The sequence below is a fragment of the Zalophus californianus genome, chromosome 7 (genome assembly GCF_009762305.2).
Source record: "Zalophus californianus isolate mZalCal1 chromosome 7, mZalCal1.pri.v2, whole genome shotgun sequence".
In the NCBI taxonomy this organism is placed as follows: domain Eukaryota; kingdom Metazoa; phylum Chordata; class Mammalia; order Carnivora; family Otariidae; genus Zalophus; species Zalophus californianus.
The window spans coordinates 136,338,014-136,356,605 of record NC_045601.1 but is presented as its reverse complement, the minus strand read 5'-3'; the positions used below and the strand labels follow the sequence as shown (position 1 = coordinate 136,356,605).

The 18,592-nt window shown below is 44.0% G+C and overlaps 1 protein-coding gene across 3 annotated transcripts in view; it reads right to left on the bottom strand.

The window, feature by feature from the left end:
- Nucleotides 1-18,592, bottom strand: part of CAP2 (cyclase associated actin cytoskeleton regulatory protein 2) — a 134,889-nt gene that overhangs the window by 9,359 nt on the left and 106,938 nt on the right. For all 3 annotated transcript variants that reach the window (XM_027602919.2, XM_027602920.2, XM_027602918.2), the window contains exons 8-11: nt 2,842-3,031; nt 1,692-1,867; nt 471-594; nt 288-370 (exon numbers count right to left, since the gene is read on the bottom strand). In XM_027602919.2, coding sequence (XP_027458720.1) covers nt 288-370; nt 471-594; nt 1,692-1,867; nt 2,842-3,031 — 573 coding nt within the window. The remainder of the gene's footprint in view (nt 1-287; nt 371-470; nt 595-1,691; nt 1,868-2,841; nt 3,032-18,592) is intronic.

Sequence of the window (18,592 nt, the reverse complement as noted above, 5' to 3'; positions counted from 1 at the left end):
AGAAAAGCTGCAAAGTGGGCAGAGGGCATGGCTGAAAAGGCCACTTATATGGGGGCACCTGGGTGGCTCAGTCGGTTGAGTGTCTGACTCTTGGTTTCGGCTCAGGTTGTGATCTCAGGGTCATGAGAAAGAGCCCCGCGTTGGGCTCATGCTTAGCAGAGAGTCTGCTTAAGATTCTCTCTCCCTGCCCCTCCCCCAACTCGCTTGCAAGTAAATAAATAAAATCTTTAGGAAGAAAGAAGGAAAGAGAGAAAGAAAGAAACAAAGAAAAAGAAAAGGCCCCTTACTTGCATTTGAATATCCTTGGAATTGATCACTTCCACAATGCCTACCACGTTGTCAAACACGAGGCCAAACTTCTTACAGTTGTCTAGGAAAAACAAAACAAAGCAAGGCTCCATTAAACACACATAGCATGTTTATGCAAAGCAACTGGTCATAGTAACCACAGGGCCCCGGTTCTGCCATACCGATTGTAATGGAATTGATTTTTCCTTTCATCCGTAGAGTGGACTTGTTGCATTTGAAAATGTAAGCCACTTGTTTCAGTTCCGTCTCTGAAATCACCAGGTCATTCCTGTCCTCTTGGTACTCCTAAAATTAAAACACATGCAAATACTGAATCTCAGGATGTACAGGTGGGTGGAGTCCATCGCAGGCTGAAATTACGACGGGGTTCAACGTTCAATACAGCTTTTCAATATGTTCTTTCCAAACCACCTTTTTTTACAGACCAAACCCCAGGTCTTCCTCTATTACTGAAATGATGGAACTGGATGGAGCCACTGCCTGGAAGGGGGTCAGGGTCCATTTGCAAACAGTCAAATGTCAGGCACCCAGGCTGGTGGGTGCATATGGGAGCTTTCCGTTAATTAAGTCTGTCTGCTGAATCTGGACTTAACGCTGCAGCATCAAATACGAGTTGGGCAAGTAGGCTGGTGACAGCGGTGGTGTAAGTCCACGTGTACTGTCAGCCCAAGACAACCTTTCCGGGGACTTTGGTCCGCCACCTTTGGGGAAGCTCTGGACTGGCAGGAGGCACCAGCTTTCATGCACATTTGAAGGGTGTTTGTCTTGTTCACACAAAGGCTGCAAGTGCTGGGTGGTGTGGCAGGTTACGTTAGTGCCTCTGTCAGTGTGAGAGAACATCCTACAACCAGAATGGGGCACAGATTAAAAGTTTATGGAGAGAGTGGTCAAGTAGAGACAGCAAGTAGAAAGGTAGATGCTGGAGCTGAGGTGGGGGGGAACGGGGAGAGGTTATCTGAGGGGCACAGGGTTCCAGTTTTACAAGATGGAAAAGTTCTCTGGATGGATGGGCTGATGGCCACACAGCAGTGTGAATGCACTTCATGTCCACAGGTCATTACATACACTTAGATGTGAAGGTGGCAAATGTTATTATGTGCTGTGATTTTACCACAATTAAAAAAAAATAATTTTAAAACGTTGAGGAAAATGATGCATGAGCAATAAGTGAAAAACAACAACAACAAAAAGTTGATGGAAGCATTCAGAAATGCCCTGGCTTCTACTCTAGCCAGTGGCTTGTGCCTTTGTCACTTCACTCAGAAACCCAGAAGACCTAGGTAAAAGGTTTAGCCTTAGTAACCCTTCGACCTTAGTCAACGGTTTAGCAACGGCCTTTCACTGGAGTGTGTCGGGAATAAAGGTTAAAGGGCTTCACTCACTATTCTCCATTTCTTTCCTTCCAACTCGAACACAGGAGCATGCTTCTGAGGAGGATGAGACTGGGGAGCCTTGGGGCCTGGAGTGTAGCTTTTGGTAGGAGATGGAGTTTGTCCTCCTTGAGCCCGGAGGCTGGGATTCTTGTATGTTTTCTGGTCATCTGTGACGTGCCGGAGCCCTGGGAAGGTAACACACAGCCACGTGTCTTTGTATTTTATGCAAAGGGAAATGTCCCTAACTTCTTAGATCAATGTGATGTAAACAGCACAAGGAATTTTGATAATTAATCTCTTAAGGTTAATAATAGGCAGAGTCTGAAACCTTATAAATTTAGTGTTAATTAGAAGCACTGTAAACATTTTTTAAGCTGGAGGAAACTCTTCTTTAAGGAGATAAGATGATAGATAAAAATTCTACAAAAAGCAAAGCACCTGGCCAAAAAGGATCACATGATTTACTTCTTTTCTCATGGCTAAATCATTCCCCAGGCATAGCTTACAAGGACATGGCATCCCAGCAAGTATATGTCAGAGTATGGAATCGACTTTAGGGTTATGAATCCATTCCCTTACTTTGCAGATAAGGGAACAGCCCAGCCAGTTGGAGCCAGAGAAAAATTTAGAATTTGGGGCTCTTAGCTCCTAGCCCAGTGCACAAGGACAACTATACAATAACTCCTATTACCTGTCTAAAGCACAAATGCATTTTCATCAACCTTATTGTTTAGAACGCATGTACATCCTGATATATTTTAAATGTTGCATGATTTAAAGAAAAAAACTGTTCTTGGTGAGGACAAAAGTACTTCAGTGACATAATTATTTGGCAAGCCTGTATACTGCTTGAGGACAGAGGTACAATTGTTTGTCATTTTATTTCACTCAATCTGAATGCCTTGGTTGTAGATGGTGCTGGAGTGGTGATGCAATGCAGTGGTCCACTTAGAACCCAGAGTCTCTGAGTTCTTCTTGCTGGTCCACGCAACAGCCCACTGAGCCCATCCGCCTCGAGATGAATAACATTGTGGCTTCTGCTTTCCCAACAGCAGCTCCCCGTGTGTTGGGGATGGGGATGGAATGACACACTGTGGACTCTGGGGTATCTGTGTGCCTGGAGCCAGAGGGAGACAGCATCAAGGTCCAGTTTTCTCACCTTTCGTAATTCCTTCTCCTTGGTTAAGTTGGGCAAATAGAGCAGAGCGTGAAGGGGAGGACTCCTCTCTTTTGCCTTCATTCTCAAAGAGTGGAGGTGGCCCGGGGGGAGGGGGAGGAGGAGGGGGTGGAAGAAGGCCAGGCCCCGGGGAGAGGACAGACAATGCTGATGCAGTTGATGCTACTGGACCCTGTGGGAGAGAGAAGATGGAAAGCATTGCCTTCAGACTGATGCCCTCACTGAGAGTTGGAATTTTGCTAATGTCACTCAGAACCTGTTACCAATGAGGAAGTGGGGTTCAACACTCATAGCAGGCACTGAGGGGGCACACCTGTGCCCCACGGGTCTGTTTGGGAGGACTGGGACCAAGGTGGGGATCCACGTTGGGAGTGGAGCAGGACTGAGCTGTACAGCCCTGTTGGTGGAAACTGGGTTCACTGCCGACTCAGAGGCAAACAAAGCCACATTCACAGGGTTGTGTCCAAAGCTCAGGACGTGAATCAAACTGGCCTTGGCCAGTTGAGAATCATAAGAAAAATGTAGTCCAACTGATAAGAGGATTCGACTTTTTGGGCCACTGGGAATTGCAACCACCAATGAGAGAGAGAGATTAGTGGAAGAATAATGGTTATTAGGTGTTTTTGAACCTTTTTGGAGCAGCTCAAGAAAGAGATACAGAAACTATTTCTCTGGAACTCATTTTTTAATGCCTCAAACTGACCTCCAAGCAAGGGCCTTGTATGACCTGGATGCCCATCAAATCTGAAGGTGATCAGGGTCCAGGACCCATCTGATGGCTTCGTTCATCTAATGCTGATAGTGACCTCACTAAAACCTGAATTCTTTCTTTTTTTTTTTAAAGATTTTTTATTTATTCGTTCGAGACACAGAGATACAGAGAGAGAGAGAGAACACGAGCAAGGGGAGAAGCAGAGGGAGGGGGAGAAGCAGGCTTCCCGCTGAGCAGGGAGCCCGATGTGGGACTCGATCCCAGGACCCTGGGATCATGACCTGAACTGAAGGCAGACGCTTAACCATCTGAGCCACCCAGGCGCCCCGAACCTGAATTCTTTCTGATCAAGATCTATGCTTACTCTTATTTTTGCTGCTATGTGAAATTCAAATTTTTGTAAAAAAAGACTTTATTTTAGAGAGAGAGAGCATGAGCAGAGGGAGGAGCAGAAGGAGATAATCTCCAGCAGACTCCCTGATGAGCGTGGAGCCCAACGACACAGGGCTTGATCCCATGACCCTGAGATCACCACCTGAGCCAAAACCAAGAGTTGGATGCTTAACCAACTGAGCCTCCCAGGCGCCCCATGAAATTCAAATATTGTTTTCAGTATGAAGGTCTAACAAATTTACATGACAGTAAAAGGTGCTAGACAATAGAGGAAATTTGTTTTAAGGTTTTGAGAGTCCCCCCCCCCAGAACTTAAAACTAGTAGGCTAGAAGCACACATATGCCACAAACTTGGGTTTACGCTATTTTACTTTAAAACCTGAAGCAGAACTGTATACCTATGATAAAGAATTATAAGTTAGATCAATTAAAAAATAGGAAAATTAGGGGCACCTGGATGGCTCAGTCAGTTAAGTGTCTGACTTAAAAAAATTTTTTTTTAAAGATTTATTTATTGGGGCACCTGGGTGGCTCAGTTGTTAGGCGTCTGCCTTCAGTTCAGGTCATGATCTCAGGGTCGTGAGATCAAGCCCCACGTCAGGCGCCACACTCAGCGGGGAGTCTGCTTGAAGATTCCCTCTCCCTCTGTCCCTCCCCCTGCTTGCACTCTCCCTCTCTCTCAAATAAATAAATCTTTAAAAAATAAGAAAATTTAAAAAACTGAGAGTGATAGAAATGTGGTTTAGGCTCATATATTTCCAATACCAAATACAAAATGTAAAACATATAAGTGCTAAATATTAATGAAGACAACATATTCTTAATTGTCATAAACAATTCAGTGTTCCAAAGTGTCAATATTGGGGAGTTTTAATCTGCAGTAGTTTCCAGTTGAAATAAAAAAAATGCTACTTTCAAAGTACTTATATAATCCTTATTAAGTGTAAAATTACTCTAAAAATAAGATTCTTGGGGTGCCTGGGTGGCTCAGTCATTAAGCATCTGCCTTCGGCTCAGGTCATGATCCCAGGGTCCTGGGATTGAGCCCCGCATCAAGCCTCCCTCTCCCGCTCCCCCTGCTTGTGTTCTCTCTCTCTCTCACTGTGTCTCAAATAAATAAAATTTTAAAAAGATAAAAAAATAAAAATAAGATTCTTCTCTTATTCAGAATGCATGTCTTAAAAATTAAGTAGGCTGGAGGTCTTGTCTCCTGAAGCTGTAATTTGTGATGTTTTCTTGTTCCTAAGGAAGACCAGCCTAACTCCATCAGGATCCTTGGGTCAAGCAGAGATTCACTGCCAATTCCTGAGACTGGCCAATTTTTTTTTTTTTTTTTAAGTATCTTAAATGTTTACTGTTATGTTGCTGGGGTGAAATTTAAGAATTTGCTCTGACTCATAAATAGCGTATAATCTAAGCTTTGCACATCAAACATTGTTCTGGTGCTCAGTTCCAGATGCTGAGAGCCCCCAAATATTACCTTTACCCATAAGCACATAACTTATACAGTTGAGTAAAAGGCCAGACCCCCTCCTCACATCTGAAACACTGCAGCTCCCTAGTCCTCCTATTTTGTGGAAAGGAGAGGAGATATATCTCTGTCTTCTCTATCTTAGAATGATTTGGATGGTGCCTTGCTCTCAGAATTCAGAGTCTCTTTCCAAGAGCCATTAAGGGACACTGAAACCAATAAGCCCCACATTCAACTTTTTGGAACTTCGATACCTTCAGACGGCTGACCTGGGAACACCAAACAAAGGATTTACAACAACGGTTGAATATAAAAGCCAAAAACGAAGAGAACTCAGGACCAGCTGAAACTCTCCACTGATTCTCTGTAGCTTCCTTCTCATTCCTGCAGCAGCCCCCTAGGCTCTGGTTTCCAAGGGGACTTAACAGTGAGCGTTGAGCGCTTTACTGTAGACAGCGTCTTCAAAAGCAAACGTGTTAGCCATTCCCTTGACAGGACTCTGGGGGCTGCCCCTTGTAGTGCAACCTGTCTTTGCCTCTTCCTCCTCCCGCCGGATATCACAGCACATGGTACCAGAACCTTCTGCATTCTCCCGAGGGCCAGCCACACCCACTGGAATCACAACCCAGCACTAATCTTCGGGCATCCCAGTAGAAAAAGAGAGGGAAGATGGTCAGGGAAGGGAAGGGAGCTAAGAATTCTGGAAAGTCTAGTGTGTGCCAAGTGCTGGTTGTTTCCATTCATTTAACAGATATTTAATGCTCAGGATAGGACAGGCTCTATGCCAGGTGCTCCTAAACCTGTGTGAACATTAGAATCATTCGGGGATCCGTTAGAAATTCGAAAGCCCAGCCCTCATCCCAGAAATGCGCTCTGGGGAGGTGAGACACGGGCATCTGTAGTGTTTGAAGCTCCCGAGGTGATTCCAACAGGCAGACAAGTTTGGGAAGAATCGTTCCAGGCTACGTGCTGAGGTTAATCTTAGTCCTCATAATAATGTTACTAGGACTGTCTTGAAATCTCTCTTTGACAGAAAACAAAGCAGGAAATGAGAAAGACTGACCCAATAGTAAATGGCCCATAAATGGCAGAGACAGAATTCAAGCACATATCTGCTTGATTCTAAAGCCTTCTTCAGCGAAATCCTGTATATTATATTCAGGATTAAAAAAAAAAAAGTCACTAGTGTAATTAAAGACCAGAGATATAGGCTACCTCAACACATGCAGTGTATTGCTCTTGGGCCTTTGGCTTGAATATACATGACGGAAGTATGGGGAGGGGTGTCATAACTGGCTTAATTTTTATCTCCACTATGCCCCAGTGGCTGATCGAGCTCCGGCAGCCAACTCTGGAACCAGGACTCCTATATCCTATGGAGACACAGGAAGTCTTGGGTGTTGAAACTCACATCTCAGCATCAAGTCATTCTTGGTGCAGGTTTGCTGTGACTCTATGCCCTTGGTTCTAGAAACTGGCTTCTTGACTTATTAATCTTTCCTGAGTACCTACTGGTTCCAGTAATAGGGAATTTGCACCCAAATCTTGGTTCCTTGCCTAGTGTCCAAGTTTTTCTGGGATGGGGACCTGAGATTCTTCTGGGAACTGGAGATTCAAGGACATTGCCTCTTGGTGTGATTTCCTTTTAGAGATAATGCACCAGTTTGTCTAGACTGAATGAGAAGTAATGGATCAGATCAGGGCCTGTGGCCATTGTCACCTGTTGACTGATGCTCTACATCCTCCTGTCACTGGGATGGAGGCCCTGTGGGAAGCTGAGCAAGAGGAGGAAGGAGCACAGGAAGGGGGTATAGTTCACACAGTGACCTGAGTCACTGCAGAGATAGAGCAGGATGGCTCCCTCATGGGCAAGCTTGCCTGGAGGTGCCGAGAATGAGCGCTGCAAAGAGCCTCTGGACCAACAGTACCTGCTGCAGACCCTGAGAGGGTCCTGGGAGAGTCACAGGGGGCAGCATTGAATTAGCCTGCAGATGGCATTCATTTCTCAGAATAGAGGTATGGGGTCAGATGTGCACATGCAGATTGAGATAAAGACATTTAGGGGCACCTGGGTGGCTCAGTCGGCTAAGTGTCTGACTTTTTTTTTTTTTTAAAGATTTTCTTTATTTATTTGAGAGAGAGAGAGAGAGAACAGAGGGAGAGGGAGAAATAGGCTCCCCGCTGAGCAGGGAGCCTGCCGTGGGACTCGATCCCAGGACCCCTGAGATCATGACTTGAGCAGAAGGCAGACGCTTAACAGACTGAGCCACCCAGGCATCCCAAGCATCTGATTCTTGATTTTGGCTCAGGTCATGACTTTGGGGTCATGAGATTGAGCCCCAGGTTGGGCTCTGTGCTCCGTGTTCATGGGGAGTTTGGTTGAGATTCTCTCTCTCCCTCTCTCTCTGCTCCTCCCCCAACTTGCTCACTCTCTCTCTAAAACAAATAAATAAAATCTTTTAAAAAAATACTACTTTGATATGTTGATGAAACAAGTCTCAAATATCTTAGAGCCCCAGACTGGAAACAGTTGAAAAACACCTTTTACTAAAGTCATTGTTAACAATGACTTGCAACTTAAAAAAAAAAAAGAAAAGCAGCATATTTATAATTTTAAATGGCCATATTCAAGGTGCAAAAGTTCGCCTATGTTGCAGCAAGAGCACAGTACAAAACCTAGAAATGCTGCTTTTGAGCGCTATTAAGATTAATTTTGAGAGCAGTTGTTTGATTATATACTTTTTTGGGGGGGTGGATAAAGACTTAAAAACATCTGCCAATCTCTTCCTCTAAATTAATTTCAACTGTCCTGGGGACAGCCGCCTCCTCTGATTTTAAATATACGAACTATAAAATAATGAAACCATTGTATGAGGCATGTGGAAAGCTTGTAATGTTTCAGTTATATATGCTACATATATAACATGTAATACAGTTATGTACTAATATGCTTTGGAAGTTTTTTCATTAAATGTTACTTACTAATCATTTTATTACTTTATTAATTACTAATTACTAATCATTTTATTACTTTGGAATTTAGATTTTATTCTGAAGAAGAAACTACTTCTGGTTCTTAAATGAAACCTCCTCATCGTTTTGCTGGTGGCAGTTGCGGATGTAATTAACAACCCACTTCTGTCCCCAACGGCAGATACCATTGTCATAGTTATCCAGTTAGTTAGGGTATAGTCTAGCTTTGGAGCTAAATAATTTACAAAAAAAGACTCCATTCCGATTATCCGTTTTGCTGAATTTGTAGAAAGTGGGTCTAATGGGGTACTTTTAGACAGAGGTTTTATAGCTTTGTGAAAAATTAGGCAAAAAGTGAAACATAGCTGCTTAAGTAAAACAGAACAAAACAAAAACATCATCTCTGTCTCTCGGCTGTAAGTTTTCCATCTAAGATTTTTCTGCTTAATAATTAATTTGTTTGGGGATGCCTGGGTGGCTCAGTCAGTTAAGCGTCTGCCTTCGGCTCAGGTGATGATTCCGGGGTCCTGGGATCAGCCCCGCATCGGGCTCCCTGCCAGGTGGGCGTCTGCTTCTCCTTCTCCCTCTGCCCCTCCCCCTACTCATGTTTTCTCTCTCTCTCAAATAAATAAACAAAATCTTTAAAAATAAGTAAATTAAATAATCAGTTTGTTTGGAAATTTTCTACTTTTACGTTTTAAATTCTAAGATTTTTCCAAAGCCAACAATAAGGGTAGCAGATGATTTGGTCTCAATAGAACCTAACTCTTTAACAGAGATAGATTGGGAAAGTGAATTACGATGAGTAGGCTCATCTGTCAGTCCATTCAGCAAACCTTTAGCAAGTGCCTCCTTGCAAGGAACTGGGTATACGGTGAAGAAATCAGCATGCATCCTGTTTGTTACGAAGCTCGTAATCTAGCAGGGGTGTCACATGCACAGATAAGTGATCACAGATGCAGCTTGATATGTGCCAACTGGGGCGTGGAAGGCACAAAGGAAGGCATGACCAGCTCTCCTCAGGAGAGTGGGGTTAGGGGAGCCAGAGAAGGGCTTTTGTGGTCTACGCCTGGGCTGCACCATCCAAAGGGTGTGGAGGACAGGGTCCTATAAAGAGAGACACTGAGGGAGAAATGTACATGCAGATAACATTAAGGTGGATAACATCTACCTTTAAGAATAGGTCAGCCAACCTATATCTTGGCCTGTGTTTTTACCAGTTTTTAAGAAAGCAGAGACCAGGGGCGCCTGGGTGGCTCAGTCGTTAGGCGTCTGCCTTCGGCTCAGGTCATAATCCCAGGGTCCTGGGATCGAGCCCCGCCTTGCACTCCCTGTTCCGCGGGAAGCCTGCTTCTCCCTCTCCCACTCCCCCTGCTTGTGTTCCCTCTCTTGCTGTGTCTCTCTCTGTCAAATAAAGAAATAAAATCTTTAAAAAAAAGAAAGAGAAAAGCAGAGACCAAGAAAATAAAAAATATCATGCAACAGACTCTTGGAACCAGTGGATTGTGTCCCATACAACACAGTTTTTTTACAATGCTTCCTCTATGAAACTAGCTTAGTGATAATAATAATTTGAGCCACCTGTCTGACCAAATATTTGTGAAGATCACAGATAAAGCTACAAAATGAAACATCTGCCATGCAGTGGTACTATTTATGCCCCCCCACCGAGCCCAGCCATCCTTCCCTTATGGTCACCACCCCAGCTCCCCTCCACACACACACACAGATAGCTGCCTTCTGATCTTGGTCAGATTCTTTCTCTAGCTGCCCACCTTGGAGCCACCTGACCCATCCATCTGGCTTACAGTTAATGACCTCTAGGTAGCAGTGACAATGTCCATGTACCTAATTACACACTTCAGAAGCAGTTTAAAAATTGCAAAGCCATTTTATTTTTTTATAGACTTATTTTTTATTTATTTGAGAGAGAGAGTGAGAGAGAGAGAGCACAAGAGGGGGTAGGGTCAGAGGGAGGAGCAGACTCGCTGCTGAGCAGGGAGCCCAATGTAGGACTCGATCCTGGGACTCCGGGATCATGACCTGAGCCGAAGGCAGTCGCTTAACCAACTGAGCCACCCAGGCGCCCCTGTAAAGCCATTTTAATTGCAAATATGCTTACATTAACATGGTACAGTTGCAGGAATTCACAGTTGTTTTACAACTGAAATTTTTGGTCAAATGCTGTCTATTAATTTATCCAATATGGCACCTAAAATTCGAAGGCGATGGGGTGCCTGGGTGGCTCAGTCAGTTAAGCGTCTGACTTCCGCTCAGGTCATGTCGGGGTTCTGGGATGGAGCCCCGTGTTGGGCTCCCTGCTCAGGGCGGAGTCTGTTTCTCCCTCTGCCCCTCCCCCCACTTCAGCCCTTGCTCTCTCTCTCTCTCTCTCTCTCTCTCTAAAATAAATAAAATCTTTAAAAATAAAATAAAATACGAGGCTGATAAGCCACTCATATACTACAATAGGAGGGAGGGGTTAAATGAAGGAACTACCAGTTTCAGAACTAAGGACTTTCTACACATATGACCAACTGTTCTCGTTGCAAAAAAATACTTCACAAATTCATGATTTAGGGTTTGTTTATATTTTAGAATCAAAACTAATTTATTTCTATTTTTGGCAAGATGTACTTTGATCAAGAACGTAGTGAAATTGATACATTTCCAAATTGGTCAATTTCTATAAGTGCTTGTGAATTTTACTTTCATATTTATATCACGCTTTTATTGGCAGACAACTATAATCAAGAAAAAAGATTGCACATAAACTAACAGATGATCATCCTGTACAACATAAGTAGAAGCCAAAGGGATTTATGACTTTCGCCTCTATTTTCTTATTTTTATCACTTCCTATAATTTTGAGACTTCTTCTGCCAGTGAAAACAAAGTTTCTGGGGGCCCTTCCAAGAAAACAGTTAAAAATACTGCAATGAAGTGCTGTATAATATTTTAAGCATATGTTTATTAATAATTTTTAAAAAGTCAATTTAGGGACTATTTCCTATGTCATCTTTGGTAACAGAACACTACTTGAATTTTAGGTTTGAAATACAAAGATGGTCCCACGATTATGAAGGAAATGTGGGGCCCGTTTTGATCACTTTTCTTCAGAGGCAAGATTCCAAACACCCTCATCTCAAGAAACACAAGAAGAAGGGTCATGAAAACACACCTCCTGGTTTCGTCAGTGACCTCTGATGGTTTCCCATCTTGCCCATCCTTCCAACCTCACATGATCTCTTGTCATTCATTTTTGACCTGGAGGGATGTGAGTTACGGCAGTAGATGAAGAAGAAATAGAACAACAAAGTCCCTTCAGAGAAGGAATAACAGCCTTAAGTTGGAACACAGCCTGGGAATAACATGCACAGTCTGTATTAGTTTGCGGAAACCGGTAACTTACGGTTTTTATGCCTGTTGTTCTCCTAACTTTTATGTCCGGATGTGGCCCTTCAAAAAACCTAGGTGACGATATCTGTTTTACACATGCCAAGTAGAAATGCTTGGTGAAAGCAGACCAAGCCTTCAGAGCAGCAGAATCTAGAAGAATCTATTGAGCACAATCTAATTTGTTCAAGTGATCCAGCTATTTTGCATAAATTGTCTTGGTAAGTAGCCTTAATTATTAGTTTGCCCTTGCTTTGCTACTGCTATCTGGAACAAATCTGGGATTTCCAGATTGTCTTTTCTTCTTGTTTGCCAGCACTGGCAGCTTGAAAATATAATTTCTCATAAAAAAAAAAGAAAGATAAATTTTCCATGGGAAAATTTTCCAGAGTTAAAGATAGCAGAGTATACCCATCAAAGAGGCAAACTATAGATAGCCAATTGTTATAGGAAGACCAAGAGTGACATGTGGCTTGAATTATCTGGCCCACTACTTCATTTGGCCAGAAAATCCTAGGTCTGAACTATCACCGAATTAAAGGGCTTGCTTTTCTTTCAGATGTTAGGGTCTTAACGAAATGATTGTATTTCTTAAATTAGCCATACTCTGTAAAGGACAGAGGTGGGGGAGGGGGGAGGGAAATAAGAGCTGTTACAGAGATGATTTACATTTGGCTCTATGTTATATAATTTACTTAAAGAGTTAAAAAAAAAAAAAAGCATCAGCATCTCCTGAGCTTTATAGTTGGAACACACGAAGAGTAACTTTTGTCTCAACTGCAGGCTCCAAAATTCACAGGGAAGTTTAATTGGTGCTCAGTCTGGGAAAGGGTCTGTGTGGAGCTCAGCGTGCATCAGGGATGCAACCCAGACCAGCGGACTGCGGTCTGGGCGGGGCCCTGTGCTACATTTGCTACATTCCATGCAGGGTCTGTCTTACCTACAGAACACAGCCTGCACCTTCCTCCCTTCCCTTCTTAAGAAACCCTTCTGGCTTCATCTAATATTAGCATGCATTTACTGAATTTATACCAGCTGGGAATTAGTGGTGAGCAGGTGGCCAGGGACAGGTGCAGGGGAGGCGTTTGAGACCAATATTCTGCTGCCCGTAATAAAATGCATTGTCCATTTCTGTTACCACCCTCGGAGAGAAGAAGTAAAGAGATATTATTTATGGGGCTCTTGAACAGGGAACACAGTCTGTAGCTAATGGAATAACATGCTGGGAATTTCATCCCAGCGAAGAACTATGATTACAAATTAATGTGTTCAATGTAGCAAATGCCATTGGGCATGGTGTTTAAGGTCCCGTACCAGTCCCAGCTGCAGATTCCAGGCAGAATGGGGGAAAGAGCCCTGCTTTCACGAGCTCCTAGCCCCGGAAGAGAGAAGACACTTCTGTGTTCGTAGACAGCAGGCTCTCGGCTCTCGGCCTTTGTGTCTTTGCTCAGGCTGTGCCTTTGTTTGGAAGACTCTTTTCCAATTCACAATCTGGAAAACCCTTGTCTATCCTTCAAGGCTCAACTCAAACGTCTCTTCCTTTTTGCAGGTTTTCTCTCCCAAGCGCAGATTTCCTGTTTCTCTATTGTAAGGACCCGTTAGGACCCCCCTTATTAGAATTCTTTCATGTTATACTGTAGTTATCTGTCTGTGCATTCAGATCTGGTCATGAGCCTGAGCACTGAAGAGCCACTCATTCTTCATCTTCATGTCCCCAGTAATGTGGCCCAGTGCCTGAAACATGGTAGGTGCTTCATAAATATTTACTGAAGTGAATAAGTAAACGCTTTATAAGGTAGGAAGTGCTAAGCATCATAAAAGAAGCACAAATTTTCAGGGGTGCTATGGAGGTTCTGTGGGGGGAAAGGGAACTTGCAGCTTGGGGCAGGGCATGGAAACAAGCAGAGGAGACGGGAGAGGTTCTTGGGGAGAAGGACATTTGAAATAGACTTTGAAGGCTGGGTGGATTGGATTTGGCACAAGGAAGCAAGAGGAAGAGGGTTCCAGAAGCAGGGGACACGAGCATTGTCAATACAACAGATAATTGCAACTGAAGTGTTAGCATCATGCAAGAACTTACAGATCCATGTGAGTAATGTCTTTCCAGGCATTACCTTCCTTTTTTTCTTTTTAAGATTTTATTTATTTATTTTAGAAATAGCGAGCGAGCGAGTGAGTGAGCCAGGAGGAGGAGCAGAGGGGGAGGGAATGAGAATCTGAAGCAGATTCCAGCTCAGCGAGGAGCCAGACCTGGGGCTTGATCCCCCCACTGCGAGATCATGACCTGAGCCAGAACCAAGAGTCGGACGCTTAACCCCTTGAATCACTCAAGTGCCCCTCTCGGCATTACCTTCTGATGTGACACATTTGTTTAATCAAACTACCACTGCTCAAAACTATCTTGTAAGATTGCCTTCAGATCTATTTACAAAAACATACAAACCAAGTAATCACTCATGCCTCTATACTCTGTTCCTTTTGATTGAAAATAGTATTACTTGAATTAATCCCTCTCCAAAGAAGGTCTCAATGGCTTTTGGCCATTTGAAAAGGTAAAATTCACTTTTTTTTTTAAGATTTTATTTATTTATTTGAGAGAGAGAATGAGAGATAGAGAGCATGAGAGGGAAGAGGGTCAGAGGGAGAAGCAGACTCCCCGCCGAGCAGGGAGCCCGATGTGGGACTCGATCCCGGGACTCCAGGATCGTGACCTGAGCCGAAGGCAGTCGCTTAACCAACTGAGCCACCCAGGCGTCCCAGGTAAAATTCACTTTTAAGGAAGGTGGATTTGCTACCATTTAATACCCTAAAAAGGATGGGCCGAAGGTAGGCTTTATCTGCCCTTGACCTTTCTCACTGGGGGCAGGAAGGATAGGGAGATGGACAAAGCCATTCAACCAGGGCAATGATTAATGGGGTGCCTGGTCTCCGGAAGCGGGCAAGACCCCCGGGAACGATGAGTGCTGAGCTTAGACCCAGAGGCGTGGCCCCTCGGCGATGAGTGAGAACCCAGGGGTGCCCAGCATGGCTCAGCTCTGGGCTCAACTGACAGCTGAGCTCACTCAATGTCTCCTCCTGTTCAGGCACCCGGCTCCATTCTGGGGAGCACCTCTGCCTGCACACCTAAACCACCCCCTTCTGATTTTCCTAAGAGGAGCTGGAGGAGAGGGTAGAGAACAGGACACTGCCAGTTACACAGCTGTCTCCAACGTTACACACGAAAGAATTGTTTTTTTAAAGATTTGATCTATTTATTTGAGAGAGAGAGAGAGCACATGGGAGGGGGGAGGGTCAGAGAGAGAAGCAAACTTCCTGCTGAGCAGGGAGCCTGATGCGGGACTCGACCCCAGGATCATGACCTGAGCCGAAGGCAGTCGATTAACCAACAGAGCCACCCAGGCGCCCAGGAAGAGAAAAATTTTAAAACTCTAAAAAATTCATATATTTTTATCAACCACCAATAAAACTCACATATTTTTGAGATAATAAACATAGCTTTAATTATAAAATGCTTACTTCGAGTGTCGTAGCACAGCTAACTCTAAGCTACTGTGTATGAAATTGTATTTATTTACTTATTTTATTTTTATTTAAGTAGGCTCCACACCCAGTGTGGAGACCAATATGGGGTTTGAACTCACGACCCCAACATCAAAACCTGAGCTGAGATCAAGAGTTGGGCACTCAACTGACTGAGCCCCCCAGGCGCCCCTGTAGATACTTATTTTTGACCTACACTTACTCTACTGAAGATATAGCTCAAGTACCAATAAAATCCCCAAATAATCCCCAAGCTCCCAAAGGCAGAAACTGAAGCTATAAGCAATAACTCATCAAATCAGACAACTGGTCGATAAATGATCAAGAGATCATTACACAAAGTCATACTCCTTTCTTCTATAAAACTGCATCTACCTCCAACCCTCCAGAAGCTACTCTCTAGAGATCACTAATTCACTGAAGCATTCTTTACAATAGCCAAGATATGGAAGCAACATGAACGTCCACGGGTAGAGAATGGATGAGGAAGGTGTGGTACACACACACACAAAGGAATATTACTGAACCATAAAAAAAAATGAGAGCTTACCTTTTGTGACAATACGGATGGACCTAGACGGTATTAAACTAAGTGAAGTAAGTCAGATAGAGAAAGAGAAATGCCATATGATTTCACTTACACGTGGAATCCAAAAAACAAAACAAATGAACAAACCAAACAGCAGAAACAGACTCATAAATACAGAGAACAAAAAATAAATCAAATCAAATCAATAAATAAATGCAGAGAACAAACTGATGGGTGCGGGCGTGAGATGAGCAGAACAAGTGAAGGGGACTAGGAGGTACAGGCTTCCAGTTATAAAACAAGTAAGCCTCGGGAATGAAAAGCACAGCGTGGGGAACATGGTCAATAATGTAACTCTGTGTGGTGGCAGATGGTCGCTAGACATGGCGGTGATCACACCGTAATGTACGTAAACGCTGAATCATCACGGTGTGAACTCAACAGAGCACTGTGTGTCAACTACCCTTCAATAAAATAACAAAATAAAAGCCACCAATAAGGAGCATCATGGCAGCTTTTTCCCAGTCCTCACTCTTCCCACGTTGTCACAGCGGAGAACGGCAGCTACCCATCCTTCTTCGAGTTTGGAGACCCTGGACTGTCTGGTTTTGTCCTCCTCCTTTCTTCTTTGTCTCCTTGACTGATTGACTCCATTCCCCAGGCAACGCTGCTCCCCAAGGTTTTTTCCTCCATCATGTCCTCTTTTTTTTTTTTTGGTCTCTGCATCCATTTAACTATGGTCCCTAGGCCTCCCCCTTGGTGACTTCACCTGCCTGCTACCCGCCTCCATGCAGAGTGTCTCACCTGCCCTGCAAAGACAGCACGGTGAAGGCTCCTGTCAAGGTTGTCTTGCTCCTCTACTGGCCCCTGCTGTGGATTTCCCTGTCTGTACTGATGTTGCTAGGATTCTCCCAGATTTCCAGACTGGAAACTTGGTGTTTAGGTTGGAGCTCTCTCTCTCACTCTCCCCTTTGTCCTCAACTTGGTGTCCACGCCATCTCTTTCTTTGCATTGCCGCCCCCACCCTCCAGGTCACATAGTAATTGCTGTAGCCCCAGCCATCCATGAAAGCCTCCTAGCATGGATCAGGGCCCCTAATCTCCTCTCTTTCCCATCTATCTTGCTATCTTGCACAACTCCTAAACCACCATCTATGGTGTGCTTGCTTTTTGCTCAAAAACCTATGGTGAAGGAAAAAACCCTACATACCACATATGGACCCATCTTGTCAGGGTAACATACAGACAGATTTCACCATCTGGCCCCAATCTGCCTTTCTGGCCTCAACTCTTGCCATGTTCAGCTCTGCAAAATTCACAACTTTTCTCTCAAAGTATTTTGTTCATGTCCTATGGGTATGCGCTGCATTCCCTGCTAAGAACTGCCCTTTCCTTTACTATCTCTCTAGGGCCCTGTGAACTCTTATTCATCCTTCAAGACCCAAATCAAACGTCAGCCCCTCTGTCGCCCATTCCTCCCACCCAGGAAGTCTAATTAGCAAGGTTTAGTTTCCAACAGAGCCTTGTATTATTACTTATTTTCGCATCATAATTAGAACCTGCCGCTTGATGGCAGAGCCTGTAGCATAAGCAGAATGCCTGGTGTGTGCCTTGTACCTGGTAGGTAGCCAGTACACGGCTATTAAGTAAATGAATTACTAAATAAATGAAAGAGTAAAAATTAAACCTCTCCCCTGAGTCTCCCTCAAGTTGGACTCCTTGGATCCAGCTCGAATATACTAGAGCAGTGTTTTTCAAACCTTAACATGCACGTAAGTCACCTGGGGAAATCTTGTTAAAATGCAGGTTCTGATTCAGGAGGTCTGGGGGTGGGGCCTGGATTCTGCATTTCAAACAGGTTCCCAGATCGCTGCTGGTCAAGGAACCACAGTGCACTGCAGGATTGCATGCTCCCCCCGTGTTCTCTGCGAGCACAGAGCTTTGTGTTTACTTCTAGCATGATAACCATTGTATCAGGCTGTATTTGTTTGTCTGTCCTTTAGCAAGAATGTGTTTCAGTGGACAAGAACCGTGTCGACTGTGTCTTATATCCATTTCTGCATGCTCGGCACCTTGCCCAGAACCTGGTGCTTGGTAGGTGCTTAAGCTATGTTTGTTTAATTACTAGTTTCTTTCAGGCTGTTCAAAGCCAATTCCAAGCTTACTTCATTATCTGTGCATTTGGAACGACTTTGTTAGTCAATGATACTCTTCACGCGCTCTGAGCAGTCTGGATCTTTTCCATAGGAGAACAAAAGTAATTGGTTACCCAAAGCCCCAAAAGGGAGCTAAAACCCCAAGAGCAATTAAGTCGACTGAACACAGCTGTGGTCAGGTAGACTGGAGCGAGCCATTCTCCATGGCCCGTAGCCCCGTGGAAGAGATCAAGGAGCTTTGTGATCCAGACAAGCGACACACCATCTAAGGCTCTACTGAGTCACTTGGATCAATAAACCTAAGGCACAGGTTTGGTACAAGCTCTAAATGAAAATTCTGATATAAAAGATTGAGAACAGTTTCCTCCTATAAAAATCAAGAGGGAGCCAGAGAGGCCAGAAGACAGGAAAACTTACAAGACATACATATTTAATGACACACGACAGGGCCTACATTATTTATAAGTCAGAATGCCCTCTGGCTGAGTTTTAATTTGCTCACAGCAAACTGTTACAACTTGTGTTTTGTTAACGGACATTTGGCCTTTACGCTGAGGAAGAGGCTGA